This window comes from Aythya marila (assembly GCF_965140915.1).
Source record: "Aythya marila genome assembly, chromosome: 3".
In the NCBI taxonomy this organism is placed as follows: domain Eukaryota; kingdom Metazoa; phylum Chordata; class Aves; order Anseriformes; family Anatidae; genus Aythya; species Aythya marila.
This window is the reverse complement of record NC_139044.1, coordinates 71267650-71292439: the sequence shown is the minus strand read 5'-3', so window position 1 is coordinate 71292439 and position 24790 is coordinate 71267650. Positions and strand designations below refer to the sequence as shown.

The 24790-nt window shown below is 41.6% G+C and overlaps 1 protein-coding gene across 1 annotated transcript in view; it reads right to left on the bottom strand.

Annotated features, from left to right (window-relative positions):
* Positions 1-2328: 2328 nt before the first annotated feature.
* Positions 2329-24790, bottom strand: part of LOC309876176 (coiled-coil domain-containing protein 162-like) — a gene marked incomplete at its 5' end in the record, with an annotated part of 58348 nt that continues 35886 nt past the window's right edge. Inside the window, 13 exons of the mRNA XM_082756175.1 lie at positions 2329-4459; positions 4587-4717; positions 7144-7258; positions 9081-9290; positions 12066-12218; positions 13855-13989; positions 17787-17939; positions 18871-19038; positions 21540-21593; positions 21764-21913; positions 22706-22815; positions 23936-24056; positions 24458-24596. Of these exons, the coding sequence (XP_082612301.1) occupies positions 4346-4459; positions 4587-4717; positions 7144-7258; positions 9081-9290; positions 12066-12218; positions 13855-13989; positions 17787-17939; positions 18871-19038; positions 21540-21593; positions 21764-21913; positions 22706-22815; positions 23936-24056; positions 24458-24596 (1753 nt within the window). The 3' untranslated portion in view covers positions 2329-4345. The remainder of the gene's footprint in view (positions 4460-4586; positions 4718-7143; positions 7259-9080; positions 9291-12065; positions 12219-13854; positions 13990-17786; positions 17940-18870; positions 19039-21539; positions 21594-21763; positions 21914-22705; positions 22816-23935; positions 24057-24457; positions 24597-24790) is intronic.

The window sequence follows — 24790 nt, the reverse complement described above, 5'->3', positions numbered from 1 at the left end:
AAATAAAATTTAGTAGGTACTAGCTTTATATAGGAGAAAGGAGTATGTGTGACTTAAGCATTCCAGTTTCAAAATCTTCTGCATTGAATAACTGTCCCTTGCTGACCTTGTTTGCAGGTGAAGGGAGTTTGGTACAGTAATGTTCAGCTACAAACTAGCTGTAAGTCGTTTACCTTTTTGTTCTGGCATGCAAAGACCATAAAACTGAAGTGATAGAGAAAGTACAGTTCACTCCCTGTGTGAAAAGGCAACGATTTCCATTTATACTTGAAATACTGGTGTTTGGGGAAATCCTGACTTTCCTTATTCAAATGCAACTTGATTTCAGTTTTTTTTTGTGTTTAAACCTTCCTGTGTCTGCTTGCTGCAGGAGCGATTAAGGGTAGTCAGAGGATCTGCTGATTTGATCCAAGTCAGGATTGCTGTAGTCCTGGTAGTGTCAGGGCTGTATCTTCCATGAGCCTCATTCCTGGTATCGGGTTTGTGTGACCCTGCAGGAAACTGGTTAAGAAAACTTACTCAGCCAAATGCTTTTCTTTCCTTTTTTTCTTTTTTCCCTCCTTGGCTGGATCACCCCTGTGATCTGAGTGTAAGCAAAGGTACGTCATTTTCAAAGTAGACCTACTTGAAGACCCACAAAGATAACCCCACAGGAAAAACTGAAGTAAAAATAAAATGAAACAGTGGGTGTAGCACATGAGAGTAGCTCTTCATGATACTGCTTGATCATCTGTAGTACTGTCTTACTAACTCTGATCTGACTTAAATTTGGCAGAAATGCAACAAAAGGATAGCATTAATGCAGGTAATAGTCATGGCAGTGTAGCTTAGACACGAAGCAAATCAAGTGCACTTCATTTGCAGATCACTTAAGTGCACGGTGTTGCTTTCTTATGTTCTAGTTTGAATGGCATTGTTTCTGTTGTGCTGCATAGAAAACTCAAATTACTACAAAATACAAAGGTTATTCACCAGTACTGTATCCTTGAGTTCATGAGCTTGTGGTTTTTCTAAGCAAACCTAAGACAATCAGCTCAGGTTTATTAAAACAAGTGAGCAGCCAGCTTCCAGCAACAGTGTGTGTGGGTTAGATGGTATATCCTTGGCCTTATTGTGAAATCACTTAATCTCTCCTTTCCCTATCTCAGAACTATTTTATTACCTTTATTTGTTTAAGAAGATATCCATGAGCTTGTATTCTGTGCTTTGAAGTGAGCAAAATACTCTCCTAAAGTGTGACAGAGTTCTCCTCAGCTCAGCAAAGCAAACTGTATTCGTAGTGTGTTATATATATATATATTTTTGCCTCCAAGGGCTATCTTTTCGGAAACTTGCAGAAAAACGCTACAGAACACTTCATAGCATGGAAGACGTTGCCACCAAAAAAAGTTGTTGCTTTGTAATATGTTGCTAAAATGCTTATTCATGAGCTATGCTGATTCTGATTTAGGTTGTAAAATACGCTGATAAAGCAAACGAAAATAATTTTCAAGTGCCTTAAAATTGCTTAATCTTTTGCCTCTGATTTTGTTTAAAAGGGTAGAAAGGATACCTTGCCTTAGTTACTAAATTTTTTTTTCTTGGTGCCAGCAGTGGCTACTTTCCAAGACTTTAGGAAACCCAGGATCTCTGACACGTACAGATACCAGTCTGAAAAACTCGAGCTTGTACTGCGTCAGCTCAGCTGTGTTCTGGAAGGCCTGCGTTGCGCATTGCTTGCTCATCAGCCTTGCTGCCGAGGTATAACCCACAGCTTCCAGAGTTGGAGCTGGGGTCATTTCCTGTTCCCCTCTGTGGGGAGGGGGCCTGGGTTGTATGTCTCCACCCTGTGCTTGGCTGCCTCACTGTAGAAGCAAATTACTCCTTGGCGAAGTTGCAGTATTGGCTACTTTGTGCTGTGTACTAGCAAATAACCCGAAGTAACAACTTGCAGTTCTTCTCGGCCTTGTGTTTTGAAGTGGAAGCTCATAGATCTGTAGTTTTATTTGCCCCTAAATCAATTTTAGGCACTGAACTGTAGTGACTCTTCAAGTTATCTGGCTTTTTCTCGAAGCCAATTGTGCAAATATCAAGCTGTTATCTTATGAATGTTCTTTGCAAGTGTTGCTGTAAAAGTTTATTTTGTCTTCAGTGGAAGAAAACTGAAACAGTTGTAATCACAAAACCAAATTGATAAATAAAAGCTGTTGAATGGAATTTTACTTGTAAACTTTCTTTCATGTGAGCAATCCCAGAGGGGACAGTCTGCCAAGTTTCTGGAGATAAGAACTGTTTTCAACAGCAGTCAAACACTGGGGAAAGTGCGAAAACAAAATCTTTGAAGAGTTGATCTAGCTCTCCGAAGTTGTTAACTTTGCACTTGGTTTGTACAAAAGTACAGATTCAGATTTAGAATTGTCTCAGAAAAGTAATTTTCAATTAGGTGATGAAATTTGCTGTGTTAGATTAACTCTGTTGTGCTTTGGCTGTCGGGTCAGAACAAGGTATTTGTCACATGTTCCACCTGTGACAACCTGTAAGTCTAATGCTGAATGTGCCTTTTTCCAGTAGCAAAGTTCCTAATACTGACTGGCTGCCTGTAAGGTGGAAGAGGGGCTGCAGTCTGTGGCTCTGGGCAAGCTGTTAATGTTCATGTTAAAGCATTTCTTCATGTTAAGATCCCTGCCTACGTGAAAAAGGGGTTGCTCTGGATCTGATTGCCTTTTCTGTGTAATCAGGAGAGCAAGGATATTTGCTAGGGAGTGATTGTCAGAGTATGCTTGAAAAAGCCAACATAGGGTGTGCAGTTCTGTAGTCAGAGGCTGACTGAAACCATCACCAGCTCTCAGTGAACTAACCTCGGTAGTTCCACGTTGTGACCTCGATGGTTTTGTGAGTAGTCAAGTGCGAATGTGTCACTAGGGTAGTGGTGGCATAACTCGGTCAAATATGAGAAATCTGCAAAACTTGAGTACTGTTTCTGGAAAGGCTGTATGGAAATGGAGGAAACCTAGAGCTTCCTGAGGTGTTAAAATTGTGCCTTCCAGAAAATTACCCATTACATCATGCAGTCAAGCACTGAATTAAATTTGTCACAGTGCAGCACTGAAAGCCTTTGCAGGATTGCTTTTTCTTATAGTACTAGCCTTGTGGTACTGCTGCTCTTGGAGGGTAACCTTCTGTCGGTGCAGCACTCATTCAAAATTCATCTTTGAATTTTGCTGTATCGAGCTCCCAGAGGAGTATTACATCAAGATGCTGCGATTATCCTGAGCCATCCCTTCCCTTTTTACCACTGCAGTGGCATGTAAGTGCTTCTTGTAGGGGATTTTGTTCTACGTCCAAATTGGCTTCTGGTTCCTGGAATGTGTGATGATCACATTTGATAACTCCTTCAGCAACAGCTGGCCTTATGTAATTACCAGCCCCCTTTTTATTCATTTAAGGCACACCTTAAAAAGAACTCATGTTATTTGATGACTGATTCCACAGCATTCTGTTTATATTGTGACTTGTTTTAGTGTAGTACAGTAGCAGCCAACTTGAATGAAATAATAATGCCTAAGCCTTGGTTATTTATAAATGAGGTGAGTATTGTTACTCACGTCCACAAGCATCCAGCGACCTGGGTGATGCTGATAGGTTAGCATTCTAACTCATCATCAAAAGCTGCAGTACAATCTGACACATCTCTGAAAAACAGCTTTGATTCCTTTATTGGTTCAGTTATAAAAACAATGGGTTTACATGCGGGAGAGGTGCAGATAAGGGAGCATGAATTTATGCATTTTGCTCTAGCAGTGCAGCACGGTGCAAGGAGCCGCTCTCCTTCCCCTTTCTAGGGGGAAGGAGAAGAAGGTGCTAGGGAAGGTAAAGGTTCTGACGTTTTGATGATTCATTTTTAAACATGAGAGGTTCACTGCACAGGCAGCAACCTCCGGGGGTAAAAGCAGCCAGGCAGGATGTGGTGGTGTTCGATGGTTGCAATAGGGAAGCAGTTTAACTAAAACCACTTTTGCTCTGAGAACTTAGCTGTGCTTTGCACGGCTGTGTTCCAAGGTTACCGCAATAAAAGGAAGCCTGTTAGTTTCGACTGGTATCCTTGCCTTGCTGTGCTGCACTGGCCGTCAGGGGAGGACGTGCAGTGCTGCTGTTGCTCAGGAGGAGGACCTGCATCACCCAGTTAGAGGATGAACTGGCTCTAGCTGCCAGCACTGCATCCAAAGGTGTTGGAGTGTACGTGCACAGCACTGGAGGATTGCTGCCTCCCTTTGATTTGTGTGTAAATGAGGCTTCTCTCACTTCAGGGTTGCCAACCCGGGTAATTTCTGAAATGCCTCGAACTGATTAAAAAACACATTTAGGCTTACTTCTGGACAGGCCTCTGTTCCTGTAGCTGCAGGAAGACAGTAGGAAGAGGCTTTTCATTTAGGTGTGGTAACGGCCTCTCTGCCGCGCTCTCCTTCCATCTGCTAGGAACCTGGAAGCACAAGTAACAAATGGAAGAGTCACCAACCATCTCAGGGTACCCCAGGGGTGCGTGGAGCAAAAGAGTTGTTTATTTTGCAGCTCTCTCAGGCTGCTGTTACCAGCGCCAGTGTTCTTACTGTCTTCGGTCTTTGAGAGTTTCTTCTTTTTACGGTGCTGCTTCTTGGGTCAGGATTTGGAGGGCGCTGCTTCTGATCCACAAGCAGAGTGGATGCTGGAGGCCTGTTCCTCTGGACCTGGGCTGCAGAACCTGGAGTGTTATTGACAACACAGCCAAAGGGGAACTTGAGTTGAATAAATGCCACAGCTGTTGTTTCTGATCTCTAGCAGAATGTTAACAACAGCAACAGAAAGGGAGTGAGCTGTGAGCGCTCAGGGCAGTGCTAACAATAGCTGCTTGCCTGGCCTGCACGAAGTGGTTCACAGATGATCTTAACACAAAGCAGAGCAAAAATTAGTTGCAGTATTTTTACATAACACCTCACTCTCAGCTCTGCTCATTCACAGTAACGAAGGTATCAGCATTTATTTTTCAAGCAGGAAATAGATCAATGAAGCAAAAAAAAAAAAATTGTGCCCAATTACATGCACCTATTTTCCCTACAACCCTGATTTTTTTGGTCCTGTTGAAAACCAAGATCAAAAGAGGTGGGAGTGGAGGGGTTAATAATGTGCTCCTGGTGAGTTCCAGTCTTTGTCCTTTTAGGATTCCCAAAAGCAGAGATGCAGCCGCTTAACGCCACCCTTCAGCCTGCTGAACCAAATGCCGTGGTTGGCACCACCCCTAACACGATCTAACCCCGCTTTGTACCTGTGCACGGCGTGGTATTGCTGTACTGCACCAAAACCACCCGTTAGCCTTGCCAGTAACTGTAGGCGAGAAGTGAGGGTGTTTTGCTGCATAGCTGCAACCCTGCACTTTCTGGGAAGGCGTTCCTCTTCCTCAGCTATGATGCAAAACGTTCTGGACTGTATAGGTTGGCTGTGTCTGGTGTTATTCCAGGATGTGTGTCCAAGCCACTTGGCCTCCTGTGAAGCACCAGGAGAGCAGACGCCTCTCCCAGAGCTACCCCAGGCAGACTGCAGGCAGTGTCTGCAGCCCGAAGCATGGGGCTTGAGAGGAGAGACTACACAAGCACCACAGGAACCCAGGGAGAAGTGCAGTGGCTGTTTTACACTGCCCAGACAGGCCATGGCTCAGCGCAGCTGGGAGGGAAAAGGAAGATGTGAAGACGGAGGAGGCGCACAGGAAGAGCTAGAGGATGTGGCTCAGGTTGCTCAGATCAGGGGGGCTGGAACTAGATCCATGGGAAAACAGATCTGCTGTATTCCTGCTACCTTTTTGAAGGGGAAAAAAATACCTCACAACATTCATCTACTATTACAGACGTAGGAGAAAAATTAGGAAAAAAAGGTAGCTGAATATATTGGAGAGGTTCAGACTAAGTGTGTAAGTCTATAGCTTGATGGTAGTCCTCTGTTGACAACAGAGAGCTCCAAGCTCCTCAGACAATTTCTCTAGCTCTGCATCATGTTTAACACCAGCAATTTACTGCAAGGGAAAAACAAAAAGTCTCCATTCTGTCTCACCTGCTTTCCTTCTTCTCACTATCATCAGACTTAGAAATTTTGCACAAACTTCCCCCGAACTTCATTGTTTTAAAGCCACAGAAACCACACAGATGTGTGCATTAATTAAAGATACCTCCCTGTGCTTTATTTCTCCATGATCGGTTCATGTCTTGTCTTCAGCAGCGTGCTAACGAGCATTTCTCAGTTTCCTCTGGCAGGAATAACTAGTGTCTTTGTGCAGAGCAAACTGTAACTAAATCTGTGGTACTTTACATTCCTTGTGGCATAGAGCTGCACCTTGAAAGATCATTGTTTATTTTTTCCTATCTATCTATTTAATTTACTAGGGATTTAGGTATCACCCATCGTCTGCATGAGTTTCTCAGACTGAAGCCCCAGTAGGATTTTGATACCACAGAGAAAGCAGCAATTTCAGGCAGATAGGAGTAGAATTCCTTATTTGAGTGTTCTAAACTATGTGAATTATGTAAGCATCGTATAAAAAAATAAAAACACTAGCAAATAGCAGAGAAGGAAGATTTTTCTTAAAGTTTAAGTTCCAGGTTAAGTTGTCTAAAGGCTAGGAAGTTCTCACCGCTGTTTTGAGCTCCTCTAAAGACACCTACAATCATGGGCATGCAGCTCATCAAATTACCAGTGTACCAATTTGTTTCACTGGTCCACATGATTCGTAAGCAACCTTTATGAAGACCAGAGCCACTAATGAAGCCTGATTTCCTACCACTTGGGATCCTCGGTTTCCTAATTGCCTCCTCCCCTGAATGCAGACCCCTCGTATTTCCCCTGATGTCCCTACAAAGCAAAAGATGACCTAAGCAGTGGTTTAAAGCTATTCGCTTGGGGCTCAATGTTTCTTGTACTGCTTGAGCAGCTGCAGTGAGGGAAGGAATCACTTCCTGAGACTGATTTAGGTCTTTCCCTTCCACCTAGGCACTTAAGTTATGAAGGAGGTCTTCTCCTCTTTCATACTTGGCTGATGTTGCCTGGTGGTTCAAAGGTTAAGGAGGGATTCGGGGAGGTGGACACATAGCTCATAAGACTTATTTCCCCAAGGAAACAGGTTGCAACACAATCTGTCTTTACCTGCAGTCACATTCCTCTGGGAAGCTTCCAGGCCATAAACTTGACACGGTAGTTCATCAGCAGGCTGGAAGGTCTCCAGTTTGAAACTGCACTCTTGGGTTAACTGGCTTCCTATCTAAAAGGTATAAAAGGATTAATGGCAGCAACAAAAATTCATAATCCAGCAATTCCAGCTTAAAGCAGGGGCCTAGATTTAGAGGAAAAAATGTTGATGCCCTGTGCATGCTTGTGAATGAGAGACCATCACTTCTTGCTGGTTGTAATAATCTGTAATTACAGCTTTGCTAAGCATATCCATGATCCCTCTAGATGCAAAATACAACAGAAAATAGGGCAAACTGACGTCCTCGTTATTGCTTAATTGGAATCTGCATTTCAAGCTTTGCGGGAGGAAAATAAAACCAGCACAGAGGACCTCTCTCACTGTTCTCTGTGTGTAACCCTACCTCTGGTTTCAGGGCTGAGGTATGTGAAAAAAACAGGCAGCTTTTCCCTCATCTCTCCCACAGAGTTTGCCAGCCAAGTTTAAATGCAGAGCTTGCTGTTGCTAATGATCACAGGTGCTACCTGTGGCTGGGACTGCTGTGTGGCAAAAGCCTCCCCACTGCAGTTGCCATTGCCCTCTGCTCTCCTCGAAGGCTGATCCAGCTGTTGCCACCTCTGCTCTCTTGAAGGGTTATTTTGCAATCACAGCAAGTAGAGCCCCAGCTCACAGCCCCATCAAAGACAGAAAACACTGCAATCAGTGGCCTCATGTCTGCACCCACTGCTTCAGCTGTGTAGCAGTCTCTAACTGCCCTACGATTTTGCTGAGAGAACATGCCAGCAGCCTGGAAATTGTTCCCAGCAGAATGGCATTTGTCGTCCTGACTCTCTCTGGAAAACAGTCAATGCTTTCACCTTAGTGCTTCATAAGACTGAAGACAGAATATACTTGCTTGGCTTACAAGAGAGGCATTCAGATACATTTACAAGGTGCTTTCTAGATCAAGAACACAAGGGCTAGGAGACTTTAGTGGTAGCAAAGCTGTCAGTTAGTGGATGGATTCATCTAGTTAAAGTCTAATCAAGCAGTTTCCAAACAGCATTTTTTTTCCACAGGCTACACGACAAAAGAAACACTGCACATTTCAGAGCCAAGAGCTCGCTCTACCAGCTGCACTATCCACAGAGATTTACTTGGCCAAACCATTTTTAAATTGAAGTAGTTAAATCTCTACAGTCCTTTTCACAGGGGGATGCTCTTAAAGTGACCTGGTTACTCAATTGCACTAAATCCACGACTAGCAATGCAGTAACCAATTTGAAGTCAATACATCAGTTCGGTACAATGGCCTCGGTTTAGTTAAAATTAACGCCATTTCTGTGTGCAGACAGAGTTAAAGCTGCCCCCTCCCCAGTATGTTCACTTGGCAGTTCAGAATTTGGGAAACACCGGTGTAATGTATGCAAAACAAAGAGGTAAGGGCAGAGGGTTTACGTCACACGCGCAGTAGATAAAGCAAAAGGACAGCAGTTTATCAGCTCTGCAGCACTGGCACAGAGGGAGGAAAGCCCTGCCTGGGAAATATCACAGGGAAGTACCAGGCACTGCAGATTCTTGTTCCCGCTGCACAGCACCTTGCATGAACTCCCAGGTAGTTTATTTCTAAAATAAGGGGAACAATACTCACTCTATAGGACAAAGATACCAAAACGAGCTCAACAGCTACCAGAAACACAAGATGCCACCCAAAGGAGGAGCATGACCCCAAGCATCCAGCACCCAGCACAGTGCCACTTGCTGTGAGACCCTGGAGGGCTGCTGTGAAGCACCATGAAACTCAGACACTTGAGGGGATTTGCTCAGATGTAGCTAGACAGTGTTAAAACTGTCCAGAAATGCTACTCCAGAAAAGTTATCATTTCTGTTTTTTGAATGCATACTTAGAGTTTACCTCGTGCATTTCTTTTTTGACCCTTTTTTGTTGAAGCTGGCCTATTTTAGAAGGCTTTTCAGCTCCCTTGGTCAGGCATTCCAGTCTCTGCTCTTTTCCTTCTATTTCTTCAAGCATCTTCTCCACATTTTCAGCTTTCATCGCACTGAGAATTTCTCTCTTCCTAGCTTCTTGTGTCATCTGATGTCCCATTTCCAACAGCATTTGTTTCTACAACAGAAGATCACGAAAGTTTCAGACTTGGATTACTTCCCCCAATTCTCATACCCACCTTTTAGATTTCCTTTTAAACCCTGGTGACCAGTCCTGAGATATTATCCCCAGCTGAGCAGAATGAGGAGAGACCCCGTCCAACATGGCTTGGTGTTGAAGAGAATGAAATGTTGGTACACAAATCTGAATTATCTTCAGATCTTATGAAAGGAACAGTCAAGACCTAAACTCAAAATAAAATCTGGGTTGCAGGAGGGGGGAGCACATGGGAAGGGTAAGGGGGAGTGGGAACAGAGTTCTGTATTTACAGCATTGCTTGTGAGAGAGAGAAGCCTCGAAACACCATTTGTGTGTAGAACTTGCTCAATTGCAAATAAACAAGAAGGCAGTTGGTTCCAATTTCCTTGTTCTGCTGTAATTTGCTCTCTGCAACCAGCCTCTGGTCTGCATGTGGGACTTGTCTTTAAAAGCAAAGCATAAACAAGGCAAGAGAGGGGAAAAATGAGCACAGCATTTTCAAACATTGCTGTTTATACACTGTGTGTCAAGAAAGCCAGTAAGTGTGGCTGCATTTTAGAATCTGTATCCCAACTGAATGCAATGGTATTACAAACCACGCAGATTGGGTCAAGCTGTCCTGCACAGCCAAGGGTTGTGAAATGGAGTCTGCAATTTGTAAACACCTTCATCGCTACCTATACAAAGGAAAGAATTAGAAACAAGAGAAAGAACCAGAAGCCGATGTCAGAAACCGAAGGAAAAAACAAAACCAATAACAAAAACAGCCACAAGAAAGAAGGTAGATGCGGTGGGTCTTTTGGCAGTAAATTGGCAGCTTGTCTGTTCAGAAAAAACAATTTATCATCCAAAGGCAACACCGTACCAGCAAAAAAATCAGAGTCAGAGCGTAAAGCACTCAGGCCCCAAATATTTTATTTGGGAAGCTCTCTAAGCCATACTAAGACTGGAGGTTCATAGACCAACAAGCTCAGAGTGGAACAATTAAGCATCAGATTTGACTTTTTAATATCACATGCCACAATATTTACCTCAATTACTCTCACACTGGAATGAGCAAGCTGGTTTAGCTAAGCCATCTTTCCCAGAAAGGCACCTGGTCTTGACTTAAGGATACTCAGATGTTGTCACTTCCATGGTTAATCCCATTTTGAAAATATTGTTTCTTATTTCCAATTTTCAGTTTGTTTGTCCTCAAATTTTAGGTACTGCCTCTTGTTACACCTTTCTCTAAGGACCCTTTAGCATCTGCTGGTCTCTCCCTACAAAATACCTGTAGATTATAAACAAGTCACTTTCCTTTTAGATAGGCACAACAGACTGGGTCCTTCTCTAGACTGTTTTCTGCAGCCTTCAAATCATTTTTTGTAATCCATTTCCACATCCTCTCTGTATTTTCCCATCTTTTTATAGCACACTCTGGAACCAGAGGCAGTATTACAGCACGTTGTACACAAACCATTTTTAATGTGTATGTGTTATTTAGCTGTTTATAAACTAAAAGACTGCAGCATCCATCCTTTCCTTCCACTGCATTCATTTGCCTGTTACGATCCCTGCCTTTTGTAGGGATGCTGTTACCCTGTTCTGTAGAAGCCTTGCTTTCTTCTCATTCTGTATCTACTCATAAACCGCAGTATTTCCTGGAGAGATAGTTAAGTTACCAAGCTCTCTGTACAACTCTGTACACCTGCTCTGCCCACATCATTATTCATTAAATGTAGCTCATCAAATTCACTAACATTCCTACTCAAATATGTCATCAGTAAGCTTTTTAATCTATAATTTTGCATTTATTTCCAAGCCACTGACCAAAATGTTGAATACTGAAAATTCTGCTACCAGTCCCTGTAGAAATCCATCAGAAACCATCTTCATTTAATAAAAATAACACATTTTTAAGATGTCAAAAAATCTAGTTCTTAATCCAGGTAGCATTTTCAGAGATACTGCATAATGCTAAAATTTTAAATACAGAAGGTGTATGCTGCTAACCCACGTTACAAGGTCTTTCCAAATATGTATTACATCTCAAGCATTATGCTTATCTATCTAACTTGTAATCTTATCAGCAGAATGAAATGAGGTTGGCTTGACAAGGCTTATTTTCCATAGTCATGTCACCTGGCATTAATTATGTTGCAAGTGAAGGGTGCACTTTTCAGTTTGTCTTTGAGGAACGAGCCATTTCAGCACATGTAGCCATGTGTAGAAGGGAGCTCATTATGGCAGTGATATATCCATGAAGCTATTCAGATGGCAAAAAATGTGAAATGATTTTGTCGTGGGTTTAACGACAACATGTCTAAATGTTTCCTTGAAATTTAATGATTGGGTAGGAGATTAATAACCTCAAGGTCTGTAACTTTTTTTTTTTTTTAATTATTATTTTTGCCTGTGGAATAAAATATCAAATGCATTTTTTCTTCTGCAAAAACATAGATCAAGCAATGTTGATCACATATATGAATATAGTACCTGCAGCTGTCATTTTGGCATGTGACTTAAACTTTATACAAGATGCTACAGATTTTCCCTAGTTCTCTCTACCTGCAGTTGTGAAAAAGCTCAAATGAACACACTATTTCAGTGCTATAAAATACATATCTAGCTTCAGTAATTGTATCATGCAGTTGGTTTTGAATCCATTCCTCTCACAAAATAACAGTAGGCAAAATCCTCATTAAAGCAAGTGAGATGGAGAGGAGAATTCAGCTTGCTATGCTGATGAATCTGGAGCTCTAACTCAGATACCTGTTTATGTAGCAGTTTCTTTAGCTTGTCATTGTCTGCTTGAGATTTTACAAGAGCTTTCCTTATGGACGTGAGCTGACCATCCAATGAAGTCACCTCTTGTTCTGCCATCATCTTAGCATTCAGACACTCTTTTTTGTTTTGAACAGCTTCCTGTAAACAAAGTAAATAACAGGAACAGTTATGAGAGCAAGGATTTTCTCTCTTCCATATAACAACAGGTTTCTTGAAAGATAATCTCTAAGAGATTTTTAGTAGAGCAGGATTGAATTGTTCATATTTTCTTCTAACTGAGGCTGGATTATTTTAAGGCAAAATGTGGAACAGAATGGACAAGACAGGTTCATTAAAGATTAAAATCTGCATTTTTTTTCTTGCTTTGACCGGAGTTACAGGCATAAATACTCCAGCTGGAGATGACAGTATTTTTTAACTAAAATAATAACAATCTTTCATGAGGGTACTACTGCACCTCTTTAATTACATCCACATCAACTATTCAAGCTCTTTTGTGTAAACAAGCGCAGAACAAAACTTCATCTTGTTTGTGCATTAGAAAGAGCTGTCCATCTACTAATGTGTTTATTCCTTTGTTATCTGTAAAGGAAAAATGTGTGTGATGTAGCTTATTTTCCTTCTGGGTAGGGTCTTTTTGTTTGTTTTAAACACAAATGTAAATGTATATATATATATACATGATATTATGTCAGGCACAGATTTAACAGCTCTTTCTCCTTCCCCATTATAAGCAAGCTCCAGGATCCTCTGCACTTGAGTGGAGGATGGTGAAATACCAGTTTTTAGATATGCAGGGTCATTGCAGAGTCAGACACAAGAAAGTTCTGTCTCAGCAAGATGAGCTAGTTCAGCATTTAAAAAAGCCAAATTTTCCCATTTATTTTTCTTTCAGACTTTTCTTTTTTTTAAATACTGTGAAGATAATTCTTATTTCTTATTTAAATCCACAAGTTTTCAATAATTCAATCCATCTTTGGCTGATCTACATCTAATATAAATTAATAAATTAATAAAATACCAATTTAGCATCTCTGTGATACAGTTGAACTGAATACATACATATTCAGTTTTATTTGGCTTCAAAATTAACAAGTACAGAAAAAAGATTTTGCTTTCACTCTTTTTAAGTTAACAAATATGATCCACTCAGCCTTCCCTTTGCTTGACATGTGCAGCTAATTAACCTATATAACAATCAATAACCTGTTTGTTCCATTCTAATCAGCCTCATTTAAAGCAGTGAGGCACTTTTCTTTCCATCCATCTTCACTTTAGTTTAATTTAGTCATTTTTGTGCTTCATCTTGTATTTCTGTAATTAAATTTATAAACCTCATGCTGTGTTCTGCTTTGTTTAAGCAGATACCAATTTCAAAACAAAACAAAACAAAACACAACGTCAGCCTTCTCTTAAGCAAACTGTCTACTTCATTTTCACTTCATATCTGCCTGTCTTCTTTTTCATATGGTTTGGTCAGTTGTGATATAGTTTATTTTGATATAATATTATAGTTATTCTTCTAAGTCAACAACAGAATTAGGAATACTGTAGGCTGCTTATACTTCCTAGGCTCTTGCTTCAAGCAAGCATCAGTGATTTGTTTCATGCCCTTCGCAGCTGAAGACCACCCTTATACCTGTAACTTAGAGGGGAAAAAGTTTTATATCTAAAACCTGTGGTTATCTTGAAAGCCTATAAACTCACTGAATAATAATGAGTCTGACCAGTTTAGCAGACACTTAAAACAGATGAAATGGTAAGGAAATATAACCTTCTCAGCATCCCTCAGTTTTGCGGAGAGCCGTGCCTTCTGAGTGGTTTGCTTCCAACAGTTCAGAGCCTTCAGCTTGCACACCAGCTTGCTTAGCCTGATATTTTCATCCTGCAAGAGCTGCAGCTGTTCCTGCTACAGAAGACATCCGTAAAAGTAGACACCCACGAAAATTACCTTCCCCAAGACATGTATGTGGTTTTGAAATAAATACAATTGAGAAAGCAGACAACTATTTGCATTTCATTCTAATTTTCAAATGTTCAAACTTTGAACCAGCACAGCCTTTGGCAATAAACTTTATTACTGTGTCTCCAGGGAAACAGGAAATGTGAACATTGTCCAGGGACTGGGGAAAAAAATGGAAGAAATCTAATCCAAAATAGCAAGCAGGTAAGCCCCTCAGAAATGAAGCATGGTTAATGGTGATAAACACTGTAATTATGCCAGATGGAGATTCTGGTTCATACACTATTAGTAGCCTGGTTCACCCTAATTACAATGTCCTTATTAAGAACAAAATTAGAAGATTCATGAGAAGTATAGTCATCAGGTTTTCTTTTTCTTTGTTCAGAATAGCAAATTCTTCCTGGAAAATGTTCTTAAGGCAGAGGAAAGCAGTTTCTTTACACAAAAATCATAGAAAAAAGGGTTTCAGAGGACCTCTGGAGGTCTTGGCCCCAGGTCAAACCTCCTGCTCAAAGCAGGACTGTTGACAACACTAAGCCATGTCTTCTATGGTCTTGTCTAACCAAGTCCTGAACAACTCCAGAGGTGGAGCTCCCACAGTTTCCCCGACTTGTCCTGTTGCTCCACCGCCTTCCTCATAAAGAAGACTTCCCGATGTCTAGCACAAGCCTCCCTCACCACAACTGGTGCCTGCAGCCCATCTGGTGCTACCAAGATGAGTTCAGCTCTGGTTTAGTTTGCTGTAGTTGAAGGCTGCTCTTAGATCACCTCTTGAACTCCTTTCTGCCTGCCTAAACCAGATCAGCTCCCTCAAATTCTTGTAGGCAATGTACTCCACAGCAGGCCAGTGGCCATTTTGGCAGCCACCCGCTAGACTCTGCATTTTCTCAAGCTCTCTTATACCACCAGGCCCCTCTACAGGGCTCTGTGCCAGGTACCACCTCATCAGTGCTGAGTAGAATAACAATATTCATCTGTCTTATGGCCATTCTTAACAGGTCCTTTCCAGCTGCCACTCAGCCAGGTGGCTCCCAGCTTGTACCATTGCATGGGGCTGTGCATCTCCTTTGTAGTTCTCCTTAAAGACCTTCACAAGGCTTTTGTAAATCCAGTCCTCCATTTTTCAAGGTGTCCCTGCACTGAAGCTCTACTATCAGGCACAGCACTGTCAGCTGGTCGAGGGAAGGGATTGTCCCACTCTTCTCTGCACTGGTGTGACCTCACCTTGAGTACTGGGTATAGTTTTGGGTGTCACAGTATAAGGAGCAAATAAAGCTATTAGAGACTGTCTAAGGGAGGACTGCAAAGATGGTGAAGGGTTTGGAGGGGAAGATGTGTGAGGAGCAGCTGAGGTGCCTTGGTGTGCTCAGCCCCGAGCAGAGCAGGCTGAGGGGAGGCCTCATGGCGGCCTGCAGCTCCCTCACGAGGGGAGCGGAGGGGCAGGCGCTGAGCTCTGCTCTCTGGGGACAGCGACAGGACCCGAGGGGACGGCATGGAGCTGGGACAGGGGAGGGTCAGGATGGGGGTTAGGGAAAGGGTCTGCACCCAGAGGGTGGTCAGGCACTGGGACAGGCTCCCCAGGGCAGTGGTCGTGGCACCGAGACTGCCAGAGTTCAAGAAGCATTTGGACAACGCTCTCAGACAAATGGTCTGGTTTTTGGGAGGTCCTGTGTGGAGCCAGGAGTTGGACTTGATGATCCTTGTGGGTCCCTTCCAACTCAGGATATTCTATGATCTAGTGTCAACTCACCTTCTTATCCCGTGTGGCCCATATTAGTTTTATCTGAACTTTGGCCTTCCTAATTTCATCACTATAGGTCTGAACTCTGTGATTCTACCTTTGTGGCCTGTCCATGTTTCCTCTACTTGCAATATCTCTTTCTGCATTTTAGTCGTTTAAGAAAATCCTTGCTAAGTCAAGTAAGGCCAAGTTTCTAATAAACTCCCTGGTCTTCCTGTACAACAGAGCAGTTGGTTTTGAAATCTTAAGTTTTCTTAAAAAATCAACCGGCTTTCCTAAGCACCTTTTCCCCTCTTGGAAGTTTCCACAGAGGTTCTGCCTAGCAATTCCCTAAAGAAGTCTGCTCTCCAGAAGTCTCAAGTCGCAGTGCTGCAGCATAATTTTGCAACCTTCCTCCTGATCCTGAAATCTTTTCAGTCACTGCAGCCTCAGATGACATCTGTGATGATACCACCAGATTTTCCCTGTTTGTGAGCAGCAGAAATAGGGATTTACCCTGGCTGGCTCTCTAGCATTTGCATTTAGGATATTATTACTAATGCTGTCTAGGAACTGCCTGTGCTTTCAAAATGCTTTGTTCTGCTTCCAGTAGATTTCCACAGGGATAAAATCTCCATGAAAACCAAGGCCTCAAGTTAAGACTGCTTTTCTTAGCACCCAGTAGACAGCCTATCCAATTTATCCTCTTGATCAGGTAGTCTGCAGTGGATCCCCACCACGGACATTAATCATCACCAATGTTCCTCCCTCCCCTGACCTTGACTCATAGGCTTTCAGGAGTACATCTCCACACTCACACAACAGCTCTGTCCAGAGAATGAACTCCGTACAGATTCCAATTCTTGCTCCTCTTCCCTGCTGGCCCTTCTTAAAACACCCTGTAACCACCCAGGACCATGCTCCACCTGCGTGCACCAAGTTTCCATGACCCTGCCCACACCATAGCCATTGGACTGCATGTGAGCTCTCTGCTGTCCTTATTCACTGCCTCTGCATGCTGTCCTTTCCCAGTGGGAATGTGGACATTTCCCTGCAGCCTTCTCAGGCATGGAACTCTTTCATTTCCACTAGTTCCTCATTTACTTCTGGGCATTCCTATCCCCCGGGTTCACTGGGAGGGTTGAAAACCCTTCTCTCTACAGTGGTATATTCTGTTTCACAAACTTCTCTGCTTGAAAGATCTGGAGGCATATTTGCTTCAGACAGAAGTATTTAGCCATTACCCATTTGATCTCATTTGTATTCACTGACTGACTACCATAGTTTCAGTACAAATTGAACTTTACCAAGGAGAGATGTGTTTGACTATAAAAGGGATTGATTTGGAAATTGTAGCCTCAAAATTACTTCCCAGGCTTTAGTTTATAACTCCCAGAACATCAATTTGGGGGGCACTTTTTCAAAACAAAGTTGAATATATTCTTATTCTAAGTAACCCCAAATGGAAAAAAAAGGATTCGGTCCCCACTTTTTTATGTGAACAGCTTGCACAATAAGATAAAACACCTATCAACACATTTATCTGGGTCACTGCAACTTCATTTTCTGTTTCCTCCCTGCAAAATTGGGAAAATGACAACAGATGACAGCACAGTCTGACGTGATTGAATATGAGTTCACTTTTACACTTATTCAGATGGAAGTTTAACCTCTGATGTTCACCTACATAGGAACTCTGTTTTATCTGTCGTGACTGAAACTAACACCATTCTTTCTAAGTTTAAAAACAAACTCAATTCAAATACATGCAGATATTCAGGATCTAAGGACTGCGTCTGGCTGAAAATTTCTGTACTTGGAGTAGAAAGAAACAATCAAAGATGATTGATTCACGACAGCCTGACAAATGAGTAGCCATTAAGAGTCTAGTAATGGGCCACCTCTATGCTCTTTACCCAGTGGATGTCCAAGATAGAATGCAGTAACTTAAACCATCTTCAGAAAACTTAACCTTATGTTATTATCCTTGTGTTCATTTACTGACACGCATATGTTCCCTTACTTTAGACAAGTATTCTTTCAAGTCACCATTATTTTCGGAGGAGCCAAACTTTTTCTTCAGATCAATCATATTGTCAACTCCTTCCCTTCTCACTTCACTGATGATTTCAAGCACTCGTTGCTCAATGCTAAGTCGATAGACATCCAACTTCCCCTGCAGTTACAAACAGAACCCACTGGAGATTAAATGTGCACATATGGGAAAGCAACATTCAAAAGATTTCAGAAGTCACAACCAGATGGTCTTTCTTGATAATTATTTCCCTACAATCAATGTATCAGGAAGACAGAGCAATATTGTTATTACATCTGGACATTGCAAGGAGCGTAATTTCAATTATATCATTTATAGACAAATTATTGGCAGTCCTGAGAGGTATGGATTTAATGGAAGCAGTGGCACCATGGTGATAAAATAGGCTTTCTGGTGAAAAATGCTCTCACCCTCAGGACTGCAAAAGGAATTTCAGTATTCCTCAAGTCACTCTTGTCCTGATCACAGACATTGACGGGCTTATGGACTGTGAATAAAAACCCTGGGGATCTGCTACAGGCTGTTGTTCTATAGCAATAGTTGCTAATAGTTGCCCTATTGCGACACATGGTCACAATCAGGTCAATTTTTATAGGCTAGACTGCGGTATCCTTATTTTTGTAAGTAATGACATATGATAGTGCAACACAGAAATAAGCAGACTACTTGAAAAACAAAGGCATTGTTAGAGTAAGCAATGCTATTACACACTGGACATAAAGTTTTCAAGAAAAATAATGTAGAATATTACAAATTGAAGTATTATATCTAAAAAGTTCCTCCACAGTAACCAAAAAGAGCTTCTATCACTCTCTCTAATGTGGTACCTGTTCCACTGAGACTATGCCTCCTGTCTTGGAACAGGTACACAATTTTTCTACCAGACATTTTTACAGGATGCTTCTAAAATATACAGGAGGAGATAAATGATTCACCCACTCATCCACCTGGCACACTACAGCAATATATTCCTTTGAGTGCTACACATACTGGCAAATTATCAGCAGCACAAAAAAGACCAATTAGGTACCCCATCTTATTTTGTACCTACTTTTAGATGGACACAAGTCACAAATAGGTTCTGCACTAATGATTCATATTCATCCCGTACTTCTTTCCTTATCTTCTCTTTGAGACTGAGATTTTCTTCCTCTAAGTCAGCGACCTGGGCTCTGAGAGCGGTTATTTCCATAATCATTCCATGACTCAGCCCCGCAATCTATCACAGCAGAGAAAGTGAATGAGCAAAGCTGAAGATGAGCAAATACCATAGCCTAGGAGTAAATGATTCAGAGTTCTGAATATGTAGCATGATACAGAATTAAGTATTAGAGTGACAATATCTTCCTATCTGAGCGGCTAGATGAAAATAACCCATTGAAATAACCCATAATCCATTAGGTACATCTCTGTTGGTTTTAGAAACATTTTTTTCTTCTTGGAAACAGTAGGAAGAATTGTGGCAGTTCAAGAGCAATCTTTGAAGGGGGGGGAAGATTCATATATAACCTTAAAAAGTGTTTGTGGTAATCACAAAAGAAAGATGTAGTGGGTATGAGGACTGACAGATAAAAAAAAAAAAAAAAGAGTGCAGGAGGGAGGAACAGGATTAGAGATTAGAGAGTAGGATTTGGGAGCCTGATTTTGGGAGATCTTGTGCACAGGTCTACTCTGCAGGTGAGCCTGGCCTCCTGTAGCATAACCTACCTTGCCTCCAGAGAGAAAGCCAGAATTGTGACGAGGCTTTGTTCAGTAAGCTGTGAGGTAATACATTTATCGGAGCAAACGTGCTGTCTGCTGATAAGCTTGTACATACAGACCATTTAATACACGATAAAAACAATTATGTGCCATTTGTTGATATTTGACAATTAACATAGTCTCAGAAAGGGCATGCAGGTTAGCACAAATAGGAAGGTGCATGGTAGAATTTAAAGAGATTTAAATGACATCATTTACTTTTCACATAGGTGGGTCATTGCTAGGTGTAAAAATTTGGTCATTCTCATACTTCTGAACAGCATTTACAACCAGATGAGCACACTGGAGGAAAGCTAAAAAACATTCTTAGCATATTACATTATGAAGATAAGAAATAGGCATTGTAGGTATAGCCAACAGCACACTCTGCTTTTAAGTTGCCTGGCACCTCTGCGTGCCAGGTCTAAGTAATAAATGCTAATAACTTCAGTTTCTCAGTGAAATGTTCTTTCCTTTTTTTTTTTTTTTTTTTTTGTCTTACAGAAAACATTATCTAGAGATTTCTGAAAATGAATGTTTGGGAAAATACACATATTCTAGCCCTACTGAAAAACTCTGTTGATCTTTATTCAGAGCAGAATGAGTTCTCATCTGCTTTGGATGCCTTTTTTGTAAAATCAGCAAAAAGTCAGTCAAGTCTGGAGTACATTGGGGGAAAAAAAAAATGGTCCATGTATATTACGTAGAGATTTCTTAGGTTTAAAACTGTCTGCCATTCCATTATGACTGATCATGCCTGAACCTTTGTCATGGTTTCTGTCACCTCTCCTCAGCAACTGCAGTTACTCTCTTCAGACTTTTAACAGCCTCTGTTAGTTGCTGTAGGCCACTGAGAAGACAAGTGGAACTGGGAACAAGTCCCTTCTGAGGTTAAAGTGGAGCCCAGAGACAGCAGGCAGCTATCCAGGCTGGCCATTCACAAGGATTAAGCTGTCTTGTACTTGAAAGAAGAGGCAGATGAGACAGGGATTTGGTGGTGATGGGCTGGCAAAGAGAGGAGAGACTCCAGTGCACACAGACTTCTGGAAAGTCCTATCAACTCTTCCTGTATCTTTCCACCCAGCTCAAACCTCACACGTTTCTCATTTTCTCTCTCACCCAGCTTTCCCAAACATGCAGACAGTGGAATCAGAGAATTAGAGAGGCTGCTGACAAGACACTGTACAAAAAAAAAAGATATGGGGGCAAAAACTGGAAAGAGTCAAGAAACAGATAAGAAACTTTGAGAATAAAAACTGAAATCTTGTAGTCAGCAACGAGGACAGATGAGAAGAGGAACATGCAGGTATTCCAGTGCTGGTGTGCAAACATCCCTGAAACCCAAGCAGTCTTCTCTGCACTGTAGATTTCTGTGGAAGCTGACATGTCTCTAGCAGTGGCGTTTATCATGATGGAGCCAAGCCTCCAACTCTGCTAATAGATTATAGGGATATCACATGATACCACAAGATGGCATTTCTAATTTATTGGCTGGATTTACTTCTTCAGAGAATTCCACCCACACATACCCGCTATCCTAAAAAAAAAACACAGATGAAGTTGCAAAGTCAAGTCAACTTGAGGGGAATTGTTTATGCAACCATCATGCAGCCTACCTGGCACCTACACTGCAGCATAGCCTACGTGCCTGACCCACTTCTATTTCTGTCTTGCTCAATGCATATGACTGAAGTGCTCTGGAAAATGCCTCGTGTAGGAAGAGAGGCCCATCAGTGAAAGCTTAAGTTCAAAGGTTACCAGTATATCATCCATTCTGAACACGCACCAGAGAACAGCAGGCTACTACTACCTTTGCCTCCAGGTTATCTTTATTTCACACTTCCTTCTGGTATTGAGCACAGGAACAGCAGCCCCAGGACCCCCTTACCTTTCTTCTCAAAGACTATCACCATGTGTTTGTACACTCTGTCCCAAATGGGACCGCTGAGCCCTACCAGTCGATAGGCCATCACCACCAACCTGCATCAGAGCCATATCGCCTTGGTTGCCACCTTCTTCCACCGCATGCAGCTCCTGAAGGAAAGCACAAAGGTACACGGTGACTGTGCTCGTGTAGCCCAACTCCACCTCAGCAAATTCCCAGCCTGACAGCTTGGCTTTCATTTTCACTTAGCAAGTACCTCCCACCCAGAGAAACCTCTTTGCCCTGTTCTTGAAGAGTAGAATCAATGCTCTGAGCATACTTGTTCTTTTTGGTAAAGTAGATGATGCAGCTGCTGGAGAATATTTTCATAAAACATGGAGTAGGTCTCAAAGTTGCTGCGTTCTCTGGCCATGATGTCACAGCCCAGTACAGTAAGACACTGTTGTAAATGGCTTTTTTTAAAAGTAACCTAGGAAAAACAAAAAAGAAATCTTACAGCTTGCCTGAGTCACAAGCTGCTATATACAGCATATTGTCAAAATGAAATATGGTCACCTTGTTGTAAATTAAATGTTTCTGTGATATCAAAGTGATGCAAAAATAAAATTATTCAATGTAAATGTTTTTACCCAATCTACAGTTTCACTGATCTAATGGTAAACAAATTTGTCAGGTTTTTGATTGGTTCTAGCTGGAACTGTATAACGTATTTCTTTCTATCTGAAGCTAAAAGACAATTTTCAGTAGATAAATGTTTTCAGCAGCTCAGAAACTGCCTGAGCTGTTGGGACCCAACATCCCTTTTGTCAGAAAAAAACACGCACTGTGATTTTTAACCTGAAATGGTCATTTTGTCGTAAATATTTTCTTTAGATTTCACTGAAAAGAAAGAAAAACAAACCTGCTTCCTAACATAATTCTGGACCCCTGATTTAGCACTGACTCAGGAAGAAGAATTTCCCCTGCTTAAACTGTGCATAAAGCCCTGCAATCCTGCACTGCAGTTGGACATAAACCTGCAGCCCTAACTCATCCTCACGTTATTACAGTCCTGAGATCTGACATAAAGCTGTCACAAGGCAGCAGGGCAATACACAAGCTTGCTGCCAATACTGTTATTACAAAACAACATAATCTGAATATGAGCTCAAAAGCTTAAGAAATGTGTTTCTCTTTTAGGTCAGTGATTGACAAGAGCTTTAATAAACAAAGCTGTAAACATGGCTTAATTGTCGCTTCGATAGAAATGCAGAATATGTACCTCTGTATCTGATTCTTGGTAGTTTTCCATCAGCCTTTGAACAAATGTTTCAACTATCTGTGGTCGTACAACTGAGAAATTTTCTTGCATTACCCTATGTTTCCAGAGCTCTGCAGGAATAGAGGGAGAAAAAGAAAAGAAAAGAAAAGAAAAGAAAAGAAAAGAAAAGAAAAGAAAAGAAAAGAAAAGAAAAGAAAAGAAAAGAAAAGAAAAGAAAAGAAAAGAAAAGAAAAGAAAAGAAAAGAAAAGAAAAGAAAAGAAAAGAAAAGAAAAGAAAAGAAAAGAAAAGAAAAGAAAAGAAAAGAAAAGAAAAGAAAAGAAAGGAAAAGAAAAAAGAAAAGAAAACAGACCACACATCAGTGGGTATCGCTGTCACAAAATATTGATCCCTCAGTAATCCCTGGGATTTGACACTGGGCGTGCTGTACAGCTTAAGGTTTCTCAGCTTTCCTAAAATGTTTACAACAAAAAGTAAATGTCATTGCAAACAGATTGCAAAAGCTGTGTTGAGCCGCAATATCACATTTGTTCTGGTATCAAAGCCAAAATGCAATTTCATTATGGAGCAGTTCCGTCAATAATGACCTGGCCCACAATTGTGTATAGGAGTTTTCTGTAAATACTGAGAAAGGAACATGGCTTTTGTGTGAAATTGAACATTTCTGTACAGTAATTATGGCTGCCTGCAACCTCAGCCAGAGGCAGTTGGGCATATTTTTCATCCCTTTTATTTCCACTTTTTCTTTTTGTATTATATGTGCCTGTGAATACACATGCTGTCACTGTACAAAGTAAATATGTAACATGCTAAAAAGTCTGGCATTTAGATTGCATTGCTATGCCTAAGATATTAACACTCCATTACAGAGGAGGAGAGAAGTATTTTCTTATCAGTCTGTTTCAAGCTGCCTGCAAATTCCAGAATAATTAGAGTTCAGTGCTGTCTGCAACATTGTCTTTGCAATGATTATGGTTAAATGCTCATCTTATAATGGGGAAGTCAAATATTAGATTTAGGGAATCTGAATTTGTTGTCATTTTCGATCAATGAAACCATCCCTTGGTTATCTGGTCCCGGGCCTCCAAATGGGGATGTGGGGAGCTGAGACCAAACCTGCCCTCTTGTCCACACACAGGGCAGCTTTGCTTCTGCATGCATCAGGGCTGCTTTTCAGCTCTGAGTCTGTGGCCTCCAACGTGTCCCAGCAATGGTACTTTAACTCTCCTTACCAGTGGGGAGGCTGCTCTCTTGTCTGGCTCTTTCAGATGTCACTAGAGTCATCTCTAGTTTAATCTTCTTCTGCACATCATGGATCATGTGGATTTCCAGGCTTTCCAGGAGCTTTTGAAGCTGGAATGAGGTTTAACACTTAGCTTATACTAGATGTGTATATTGTTTATAAAACCACCTGCTAAATATCGAAAACTACCAGACTGAACCAAAGCAATTTTACTTTCCTTTTTTTTTTTTTTTTTTTTTTTTTTTTCCTAAAATAGAGTAGTTTCAGGTACGGTATCATGGTTAATATAATTTTGGGGTGACTGCATGCCTCTCCCTGTGCCACACGTGCTTTTGACAGAGGCGGGCTCTCCTGTTGCTGTGGGCTGTCCCAGGACCCACACCATGCTCCACGAAGCAGAGGTGCCACTGCAGACCGGCCCCAGTCATCCACACCTGCTAAATGCCCCCTTCAACAGCCTCCACAGGTGCCCACCAGACTGTGACGCACCCATTAATGATCCTCCCCTTACCTGATACACTTTCATTTCAATTTCTGATGCTCCTTTTGGGGGAAGTATGTGCTGAGTGCTTGTAACAGGCCCTCCAAAGTCCTCCTCTGTGCCCATTTCTCTGGCTATGGCTTTCATGGCCGGGTGCAAGACGTCTGCGCTAGAACCACCAAGACATGCATATTTCATTAATTCCTTCTACAAATGACTGTGTTTGCATTTACTGACTTTGGACCTTAGCTTCATTTTCCTTCCCTTGCCCCTGTTCCTAACCTGTGCAGAATATGCCTAAGGCACTGAATATGCCCACTGGGATATTCCTACTCAACCTCCAAACATGGCAGGAGTCTCTTT